The 10,242-nt window shown below is 33.8% G+C and overlaps 3 protein-coding genes and 1 non-coding gene across 8 annotated transcripts; 3 read left to right on the top strand and 1 right to left on the bottom strand.

Moving 5' to 3' along the window:
* Positions 1-4,127: 4,127 nt before the first annotated feature.
* LOC105110081 (mitoferrin-like) lies at positions 4,128-6,987 on the top strand. Of its 2 annotated transcripts, none has more exons than XM_011004996.1 (2): positions 4,128-5,197; positions 6,468-6,987. In XM_011004996.1, exons 1-2 carry the CDS (start codon positions 4,424-4,426, stop codon positions 6,681-6,683), a joined length of 990 nt encoding a protein of 329 aa, XP_011003298.1. In that variant the 5' UTR covers positions 4,128-4,423; the 3' UTR covers positions 6,684-6,987. The 2 variants fall into 2 exon arrangements, with proteins under 2 accessions (XP_011003298.1, XP_011003305.1); XM_011005003.1 differs by lacking the exon at positions 6,468-6,987 and adding an exon at positions 5,670-6,052.
* Positions 6,988-7,624: 637 nt separating this feature from the next.
* On the bottom strand, positions 7,625-8,516 carry LOC105110064 (probable protein phosphatase 2C 26). 4 transcript variants are annotated; one of them, XR_839398.1, is made up of 3 exons: positions 8,177-8,515; positions 8,012-8,091; positions 7,625-7,812 (listed from the first exon to the last, which is right to left on the bottom strand). XR_839398.1 is itself a non-coding variant. In XM_011004974.1 (3 exons), exons 1-3 carry the CDS (start codon positions 8,478-8,480, stop codon positions 7,776-7,778), a joined length of 261 nt encoding a protein of 86 aa, XP_011003276.1. In that variant the 5' UTR covers positions 8,481-8,516; the 3' UTR covers positions 7,625-7,775. The 4 variants fall into 4 exon arrangements, 1 of the variants encoding a protein (XP_011003276.1); XM_011004974.1 differs by having other exon boundaries at positions 8,337-8,516; XR_839399.1 differs by having other exon boundaries at positions 7,625-8,091; positions 8,203-8,516.
* A 155-nt stretch (positions 8,517-8,671) lies between these two features.
* TRNAG-GCC (transfer RNA glycine (anticodon GCC)) lies at positions 8,672-8,742 on the top strand. Its single transcript has one exon. It is a non-coding gene; the product is annotated as a tRNA-Gly (tRNA).
* A 45-nt stretch (positions 8,743-8,787) lies between these two features.
* LOC105110057 (uncharacterized) lies at positions 8,788-9,725 on the top strand. The gene is made up of 2 exons (XM_011004961.1): positions 8,788-8,895; positions 8,991-9,725. The coding sequence occupies exons 1-2, from the start codon at positions 8,856-8,858 to the stop codon at positions 9,512-9,514; spliced, it is 564 nt and encodes a 187-aa protein (XP_011003263.1). The 5' UTR covers positions 8,788-8,855; the 3' UTR covers positions 9,515-9,725.
* The last annotated feature ends 517 nt before the right edge of the window (positions 9,726-10,242 follow it).

Raw genomic sequence — 10,242 nt, 5'->3', positions numbered from 1 at the left:
GACCTAATAAAGGTATAGGTCAATTTTTCAACATGTCATGAGTGACAAAATATAGCTAGGATTGTCAGATATTGTACGAAACCAAGTCAGAATCAGAGCCTAAGTTGGAACAAAAGGAAAGAAAAAATTGACAGCAGCAAGTCAGAATCAGAGCCTAAGTTGGAACAAAATAAAAAATTGCGACAACAACAGAACCTTTTTTTTTTTTCCCTTTTTTACAATTTTCTAGCAAACATGAGATACACCCACACTTGGTTCAAAACGGGTATACACCATCTCTAGCACGTGAGGTCTAAATTTTAGTAACAACAAAAATATTTTTAGAAGGACTTATTATACTTATTACCTCATTAATAATATATAATAGATATTTGTTACTCATTAATGTCACTGGAAGCAAAAAAAAATTTAGTCATTTTTTTTTTCCAAAAACAGTAAGATTCAAGAAGTATAAATACTCATTAAACCATCCAAGTAAGAGACAGAACTTCTCATCTCTTAAAAACTTGCATATATTTCATAGCATTAATTATCTTAAAACTTAAGAATAAATATCTTTAAATTTAAAGCTTTTTTAAGTCATTTATTGTATTTTTTATAAAAATACTAACTTTATCATTAGATGGTCTTTAAATCCCCTTGATTGAGATTATTTTTGCAGATATTTAAGTTTTTATTATTAAGTTGGTGTTCCCTGATCTATAAAGAAAAATAATAATTATCTAGACATCAATACATTTTTATTATTGAGTTAGTGTTCCCTGATTAACTATTATCTCACACACTAAATAACTTATTATTTATATATCTTTAATTTTGGAAACTCATTATTTGGCAGGAACTTTTATTATGAAAAATGGATGATCAAGTATATTTATGCATTTTTTAAGATAATATTCAACTATGAAATGTGAACCTTTATAATTAGATAAGGTTTGTAGTGGAGTTCAAATTCTTCCAACTTAATACCCTATTTAACTAGGCATCTAAATAATTCTGGCTTGTGTACAATCTATCCTAGTGCTTGATCTGTCAATATAATCACTTGATGAGCTTGTAAATATGATTTCAACTTTTTAGAGACATTAACTAATATTAGAGCTACTTTTTTCATTTTTAAGTATCTTGTTTCAGTGTTACGAAGAGTTTGGATGGAATGATACATTGGTTGTTGTATGTTTGCATCTTTCTTTACTAGAGTTGAGCTCACTCCTAAATATGTCACTCCCATTTACAGGAATAAGACTTTATTTTTTCTGTTGAGACAAGATCTTGGAAGATGACAACGCTAAAATGTTGTCCCTGCCTTCTTCAATCTAATTCCTTGCCTCAGTTATAAAAGTTGTTTACTACACATTTTGTAACTGTTTCTATAATTTACCTGTGCTTCGATTTGGAAATAATGTTTGAAGAAATTTGTTCATAGCAAGCTCATTTAAATCGGTGTTTTTATCTTCCAAGAAGAAAGCATTTAATCTTTTTTATGGGTCAGGCTCTGAAGCTATTTATTTTAAAACTTGGGCAGCATACTTTTTCTCTTAATAGGCCCGAGTTTGGTTTTTTAGCCCATAATTTACTTGGACTTCGGCAGAAAATCCTACCATACGTGGTTGGGCTGAACCTAAAAAATATTCTAAGGAAGCTCGGTTGTGTAAAAATTTTACCAAAAAAAAAATTATGTCTGCAACACATCCTATCAATTTCCCAGCATTATTACTTGTTTTTATTTTAATGTTCAGTTAAACATACTTTAAATAATTTTAAAATACTTTAAAAAAATTTATAAATTATCTTAAAATTATTTTTAAATCCCTTGTATATCTTTTTAATCATTTTATTTAATAATAGTTTGTAAACTTAAGATATTGAACTAGTATTAAAAATATTTATTTTCCTTCTAAATCTCAAAAAATTTAAAAAATTAAAACAAAATTTCTTATTCAAAAAGGGTATAAAAATATATCCTTTCAATAATTTTATTTAATACTGTGTTATAAACTTACACTATAAAATATAAAATATAGGCCTAATATTAAAAATACATAAATTTTCTTTGAAATTTTGAAAAATAAAATAAATCTCTATTTAAAAAACATAAAATATGTTTTGTTTTCACACACCATCATTTTTTTTAAATCATACTTATTTTATAAAAAAATAAAACTTTTTTTTATAATATTTTAAAAATAAAAAAATACATCTTATAACTAGTTTATATTTATTCATTAAATTTTGGTTAAATTTTCAAAAATATAAAAAAAAAATTATATATTTAATTAATATTCAGGATACAAATTATACAACATAATGTATCCTCCTTCAAAATTATAGTTTTTTTTTTTTTCAATAATCTCAAAACCGTTCGATTTGGAATATGCTCTGCCATTCTATCCGCGCACGCCATCACACCGATGATCCTACTTTATCACTTTGTTACGCATGTGATGAATTTTTAGCATCTAGTCAAGGAATTTAGCTGAGAACTGTCCATATCCGTAGCCTCGGTGAAAATAAAATAAAAACACAATGATTAAATGCTTTGGCTAGATGTGTGCTTTCAAAGTAATTATTGTTGATCATTTTCTTGCCTCTCGTAACTGACTATGGCATGCACATTTTAAATTCGATGAACTAGATTTTATTAAAGAAAAAAAAACAATTAATAGTTAAGCAGGCACCATTTTTAATATATATAAAAATTATGTATGTTTATTAGTTTAGTTTTAATTTAATAATTTAAATACAATCATCACAACAAAATTTAATAGAAAAGTACCATATCAATATCCCACGATATGTTAATGGTTGGATTAATTTTTTTAACTTTAAAAAAATTCAAGTATTATTGATTTTTTTAGCAAACAAAAAAATATTTGGAGATGATTTAGATATGATCTACTCGACTTAAAAAATTTAAAGATAATCTAAATAACTAATACAAAATATAATTTAATAAAAAAAATTATGATGATTTTTTGAAGATATTAAAATAATAATATATTAAATTAACTAAAAATTAATTTATTAAATCTATAATCCTGATCTTACGACCATGAAAACCCCAACAAAAAATAAATCAAAATGAATTGTAAAGCTTAACTTTCAATCAACTAAATATAAAAAAACAAAAAAAAACATGAATTAATTTAAATTAACATATCAAACTCACGACTTGAGTGATGAGACCGATATAACTTTATAAAAAAATCAAAATAAATTGTGAAACTCAAATTCTAAACAATTCAATATTAAATAATAAAATTAAAAAATAAATCAATTAAAAAATAAGCAAACAACCTGAGTTAATTTATCAAATTTATAATCATAATTGTAAGATTACAATAACTTCATAAAAACAAATTGAAATAAATAATGAAGCACATTTCTCAATCAATTCAATATTAAAGTATAATTTTTTTTTAAGAAATCAATTCTAAAAAAAAAACTAAAAAATAGTATCCGAGTTAATCCACCTAACTTATAACTTAGATCACGAAACTATAATAATCTTATAAAAAATAAATTAAAATAAATCATAAAGCATAATTCTCAAATAATAAAATATTTAAGGATGAAATTAAAAAAAATAACTAAACAAAGATAAAATTAAGTCAACTAAGTTATAATTTTAAACCCGCGATCCAATCATGAAATTATGATAATTCATAAAAATTAAATAATTTTTTTATAAAACACAATTTTTAAACAATCAAATTTAAAAAAATAAAAATAAAACATATATATTTTTTTCAAAAAAACAAAGCATTATTGGGATTAATAATGTTTTTTTAGGAGGGCCACGTTAAAAGCACTATCTTTATTAGTGTTTTGTTAAATGTTAAATATATAAGAAAACCTTGAAAAATATAACAAATAGGAGCATCACTAAACATATCTAGTTACACCAAAAAAACATGGTGCCCCTTCTAGTCAACAATTGTCCAAGGTTATTCTGCTTGTATGGTATGATCTTGCAATGTGGTCTCTCACGTGTAATATGTAATGTGTGTATCAAATAACCAAAAAAATATTGTTTAGAGGTCTAAATTAAAATTAGTTTAGAATATAGGGACTAGCTTGTATTGACATTCGGACACCTAAACCCTCGTGCTTACCGCAACCAAGTCAAATCTTACATGACACGTATTTTTGTTAAGAAAAGAGAGACCCAAAATCTTGGAAACCCTAATTGTTTCAATTGTCAAACTTCCAAAACCATCAAGTACCACCTTCTCCTCTCCTTCTCCTTCTCCATTTATCACTTTCTTTCTGCTAAACTTCAACAGATGTAAGTGTTGTATGTATGGCTGTAAGTAACCCTTATCACCCAACACCAAAATCTATCTCGGAACAAGAATAGTCAAAATCTCTCAATTCTTCACTCCACCAATTCTCTCAATAAAACGACAAAATATTCTTCACCATGGCCACCGATGCCACCACCACCAAATTCCAAAACCCCACCGATTTCCGCCCAGATTTCCACTCGGAGAAAGTCTCCTCCGCAACCTCTTATGACGGTCTCCATTTTTGGCAATACATGATTTCCGGTTCAATAGCCGGCCTTGTAGAACACATGGCCATGTTCCCTGTTGACACAGTCAAGACCCATATGCAAGCAATCGGGTCTTGCCCCATTAAATCCGTTAGTGTAACCCACGTCCTCAATTCCCTTCTCAAATCCGGAGGCCCTTCTTCCCTTTACCGTGGCATTGCCGCCATGGCTCTTGGCGCTGGTCCTGCCCACGCTGTCCATTTTTCAGTTTATGAAGTCTGCAAGAAACATTTGTCGCGAGACAACTCAAATAGTTCAATTGCTCACGCCGTTTCTGGTGTTTGTGCAACGGTTGCTAGCGATGCGGTTTTTACACCAATGGATATGGTAAAGCAGAGATTGCAACTGGGGAGTGATAGTGTTTATAAGGGTGTTTGGGATTGTGTTAAGAGGGTGGTGAGAGAAGAGGGGTTTGGTGCATTTTATGCTTCGTATAGGACGACTGTTTTGATGAATGCTCCATTTACTGCGGTTTATTTTGCAACATATGAGGCTGCGAAGAAGGGCTTGACGGAGATTTCTCCTGAGAGTGCTAATGATGAGAAGTGGGTTCTTCATGCTACTGCTGGTGCTGCAGCTGGAGCACTGGCGGCAGCTTTTACCACACCACTCGATGTTGTTAAAACTCAGTTGCAGTGTCAGGTATTTTTCTTCTTGCTCTGCTTTTAATTCACAGTGAACTGTTTTGCCAATTTTAAGAAAATATGAGTCCAATAGAGAAAGAGGATGCCTACATGTTTAATCGCACTATTCCAGCTTCATATCTAATATCTATATCATCCTATCGGTTTTTTTATGCTGCCATAGTCTGAACATCTTCTAAAGTTGTGGCATGCCATAGCAACAGTTCATTTTATGATGGAGCCCAACGTAATTTTTTAGCAGTTTGCAAGCCCTGCATATTAGGTGCTTTGCAAGTATTATGGCTGCTAGGGAAGCAATTTGCCATCTCTTCATTGTTTATACTTTTATGGGTTTGGTTTAATCTTCCACATCTGACTATTCCTTATCAGTCTCAATCGAAATGAATTTTACAAGAGTTGAATGCCGAATGTTAAATTGGTATTATCATGTAACTGATATCACACCTCTGCATTTCTGTTTGTTTGTTAAGGAATTTGTTATGCCTCTTCCACTAATGATGTAAAGTACATCGCTGGAAAGTCAATAGAGTGCGGGGACATCGATCTATCAATGGAGCAGCAAACACTGGGCACATGTCCAATTTATATATTAGGATATTCTTCAACCAAACACCTGCGATTCTCTGTACTTGACTTCCATATAGCCTCGCAAATACTACTGACTTGACCATCTAGCCTAGCCAGCAGTAATCACCTACTTAGGCAAGTTCCACATGATTCGACTCCTGAGCCAGCTTGGACACTAGTCAATTTTCGTTTGTCTTTCTGTTGTGTGTTTTGTGATGCCTAGTAAGTGTTGCTTGTTCATTGATGATAATTTGTGTTGAAGCTCTTGAAGAATTTCATTGTTCCACTCCATTTTTGTATTTCAAAAGTCATAGTTTGTAAGAATCTACTAAGGCTACTAGATGTATCATGTAACCTATTGGTCTCCGGTCCTGTGGTGCTAACCCTTCTATGTTAAGGGAGACGGAGTTAGTGTTTTAGAGTGTGGTAATGATTATTTTTTAAAGTATTTTTTAATTAGAAATATATCAAAATAATATTATCAAAACGATTCAAAATCATAAAAAATAAAATTAAAGCAAAAAAGTTTTCAAAAAAGATTTTTAAATGCAAAAATAAACAATCTTAACGATAAATTAGTTCTCAAGTTCACTTTCTGTCATTGTCACATAAAGACTACAAAATGTGTTAATTTGTGCATAGTCTATTACGGGTGTTAAATTTCTCTTAACGATAACAATGAACACTGATTGGACATGCAGGGTGTTTGTGGGTGCGACAGATTTAAAAGTGGTTCAATTGGAGATGTGATTAAAACAATAGTTAAGAAGGATGGTTACAGAGGCCTCATAAGAGGTTGGATCCCAAGGATGCTCTTCCATGCACCAGCCGCAGCAATCTCCTGGTCTACATACGAGGCCTCAAAATCTTTCTTTCAGGAACTCAATGATAATAGTAACAGTGACAATGTCACTTGAATAACCAAGGAGCGAAAGGGTATTCGCTATCCTGCTCTGATGCATCGCAATAATGTGTACAAGTAATGAGATGCTAGCTTCCCACGAGAGATCACAAGCAAGCACGTGTATCATTTTTTCAGGCCTCGTTGCTGTCTATTTAATTGGTATTACGAGTCAAATTGATTGGTCATATAGAATTTACTGCTGAGTACTTAGCTGCTAGTTTAATAATCCTGTTGTCCCTGCATTTTTTCCTAAAAATTTTCAGTTTCATAATGATGCAAGATTCTTTTATTTCTACAAAAAATTTATCGTTTATCTGCATATTCAAGAGTTGGTTACCATAGCTCTCTCTCTTTTCGCAGCTATTGATTTCCAGGTGATTCCATTGATGATTTTGGAGTTTATTTTTTAAGACTCGGTTTTATTTTTGGGGGTCTCTTTTATGGGGTCTGGCGAGTATTAAGATTAGTTATCAGATATCATAGGTGGACGTAATGATACCGCGAGTCTAGTTATGCCAGGAACAGATGACAGTATTGAATCTACAAGGATGGTATCCGGGTAAAACTTTCCTCCGTCTCGGTCATTTTCAACGGCATCATAAGGAGATGGCTTATTTTTAACCAAAACTATAATTTTTCTATTTGGATTTTCTTCTTTTTTCTTCCTCCCATTATGGACGCATGCTTCTGCGGCCTTATAAATCGTAAACCGCAGCTTTTGCACCCCTTGGGAGTACTGTCACTGCATTCATGTTGAATCATGAATGCAGAAGCATGACAGCAGAGATGACATCGGAAGAGATTGCCCATTTAGCACATTCCGATGGTAAACTCACGTGACACGGCCATCATTGGTGAAAGGACAGGGTAATGCTAAGTTCCTAACTACTTGATGGGAGAAAAAGAAAAAAGGGGCTATATGTAACTTCGCTTCCATGACGGCGTCAATTTATATATTTAAATGTGGACGCTTTTAATTTCCTAGGTGTCATTACAGGATCCTCGAACTTTACAAGAAAACCAAGAAGCCAAGAATAAATAAGAACTTCGTAACTATGATTCGAGTGTTTTTTCCTGTTCTCTACGAGGTTCACCAGTTTGATCCTCAGTCAAGGGAAGAATATATGTTGCGAGCGCACAACCTGACCAAAAATCACAGTAATATCATCAAGTTTTCCACCAGCCAAACAAAGAAACTCACTGGTGGTGTTGAGGTAACAAAACTCGTCTTAGTATCAGTAATATAAGAAGTTTCAGCAGTGAGCTTCATGCCAAGAATTTTAGGGTGATAAAAATGCATGATAAAAAGGAATAGTAACATACTTATGTACGGTTTCATACCCAGAGACACCGCCAGCAACAGCAACAACTCCGCCATTGTAGTCGTGAACAAAGAATGCATCATCTCCACCTCTCTCAACCTATCAAAAGACCAAATTTCAAAGTTCAAATAAACGTTCTTAGCATCCAACCAAAAGCATAAAGATGAATAAGCAATTGGCTTACCTTTTTAAGGTGCTGGTAACACTTACCAGTTGGCTCTCTTTGAAGGAGCTAATTTTGAGAGCTCCCGTTCAGGCTTAACTGCCTACATTACTATTGCGTTTTTCTTTTTGCAATTTTCAATAAATTAGTGAAAAGGAAGAAACTGAGAAAAATAGTTCACCGCCGAATTGTTTTGGTTTCGGATGAAGCTGCACAACAACTCGTTTTTCCTAGGAATTGAATTCGGATTTGATAGTGATATATTTGGAACATGGATTGGGAGAGACCGAGAAATCGAAGCCCTTAATATGGGAACTATCCCCATCTCCCGCTTCGACTCTCTCTCAAGTAACTATCCACAACCCACCTTGTTGCACATTTTGCAGAGCGAGCTCAAATCAAGTGCGCGTGGTTCTAGTTAAAAGTTAAAACAAACAAAGCACTCACTTCTAGGCAAGCAAAAGTTCTATTTCATTTTACAATAAAATTATTTATCTTGAACGCTTAGATCAACAAGCACCAGTGGTCTAGTGGTAGAATAGTACCCTGCCACGGTACAGACCCGGGTTCGATTCCCGGCTGGTGCAAGAATTTTTACTTTTAACTTTCTGTATTCACTGCTCTTTCTATTTTTTGAATAAATAAATCAACCTTGGCCTTGCTTTCCTAGAGTTTTCTTTCTCAATCTCCATCTCCAACGATGAACGCCACTCCCTTTTCCCCACCCGATCTCCTTCAAGGTAAAATCAGTCTATCACATTCACATTACTTTTCTTTCCTTATTTTTGGTTTATAATCTCCAATGTACTTTTCTTTTCCTTTATCTGATTTGTAGACAACAATTTGGAAAGCGATACCGAAACGAATCCCGATGACACATCCGAATACTACCAGCCAATCTCAGCCGTTGATTACGATGACTCCCACTCCGATCAATCAAACTCAGATGAAGAACAGCATAACAATCCCCAATTTTCTGATTTCCACCAGCGCCACCTTGACAACGGCCACTGTGCGCGTCAAGCAGAGGATGGAATCTCGACTCTTAATCTAAACGAAGATGTCGAGGGAAAGAGCAGCAGCAGCGAAGATGGCGATGAAGAGGAATTAGAAGAAGAGATAGTAGGAGAGGCATCTGAGACGGCGATCTTGAGGGCGTTTAGAGAGGACGAGAGTAGAAGGAATGCGCCGTTGACGCCAGAGAATGCGACACGTGTTATGGAGGCAATGCGTGGTGTGTCGTTTGGTAGTTTTGTTCCTGATTGGGCGGGTGGGGCTGGCGGAGAGCAGTGGATTGATGAGCTTAGGAGATTGAGGCAACCACCTGGTGCTGGAAATCAACCCTCCTTTCAAAATTAGATGTCTTGCTTGTGGGATTTTGCTTTCTTTTTATTTCTTCTTATGAAGACTATTCCTTGCGTCCTTTCTTACTCGTATCTGAAGCTTTTTTAAATTTTTAATGGAGTGTGATGTGAAGAATCTATAAACATTTGTAGTTGAATCCATCAGTCAACTGTTTTTAAATTCAATTAAACTAAATGGGGTTGGGATTTCCCCGTTTCAACAAGAAGCAAAACTTAAACTAGTTCAGAAATTCCATTTTGCAAGCAATTCTAGAAATTCAGTGATCTTTTTAGCATTCTGCAGTAATTCTTGTACCACCAAGCTTGTAATGAACTAACTGATTGACCCCATTGCATTGATTGTTCAACTTTTTGCCTCATGGATCCCCATTTCCTTCCCTCCAAATTACATAATTATAGGAGCACCAAGCCCACCTTGCGATGATAGCAGCAAAACCTCTTCTCTGCAGATTCCTCTTTGCTCACTCCTACTCAAGATCACTATCTACAACACGCCTATTAAATATTTATCCTTGCTCCATGCCTCTCTGACAGCAGCGCAAGAGAAAAACAAGACTTTTTTTTAATGCTCCATCCCGTTCTCACCCACCTGTTTTGACGGTGATCCTATTCAAAATAAGCTATGCCTTGGTATGAGCAAACTACTCCATGCCAACTTATACCAGTCTACTCTCACCTTCTTTTTTTTTTTTTTTTGGGGGGGGGGGGGGGGGGGGGAATAGA

The sequence above is a fragment of the Populus euphratica genome, unplaced genomic scaffold (assembly GCF_000495115.2).
Source record: "Populus euphratica unplaced genomic scaffold, PopEup_1.0 scaffold3.1, whole genome shotgun sequence".
Classification (NCBI taxonomy): Eukaryota; Viridiplantae; Streptophyta; class Magnoliopsida; order Malpighiales; family Salicaceae; genus Populus; species Populus euphratica.
Note: the sequence above shows the minus strand (reverse complement) of the source record. Positions and strands in the feature narration are given on the sequence as shown.

Coding starts and splice junctions, on each gene's coding strand:
- LOC105110081 (XM_011004996.1), top strand. CDS start 4,424: ATGGCCACCGATGCCACCACCACCAAATTCCAAAACCCCACCGATTTC. Junction 5,198..6,467: donor AAACTCAGTTGCAGTGTCAG/GTATTTTTCTTC, acceptor TTGGACATGCAG/GGTGTTTGTGGGTGCGACAG.
- LOC105110064 (XM_011004974.1), bottom strand. CDS start 8,480: ATGGGGATAGTTCCCATATTAAGGGCTTCGATTTCTCGGTCTCTCCCA. Junction 8,092..8,336: donor GAAACCAAAACAATTCGGCG/GTGAACTATTTT, acceptor GTCTTTTGATAG/GTTGAGAGAGGTGGAGATGA. Junction 7,813..8,011: donor GTTGCTGGCGGTGTCTCTGG/GTATGAAACCGT, acceptor ATTTTTGGTCAG/GTTGTGCGCTCGCAACATAT.
- LOC105110057 (XM_011004961.1), top strand. CDS start 8,856: ATGAACGCCACTCCCTTTTCCCCACCCGATCTCCTTCAAG. Junction 8,896..8,990: donor CCCACCCGATCTCCTTCAAG/GTAAAATCAGTC, acceptor TCTGATTTGTAG/ACAACAATTTGGAAAGCGAT.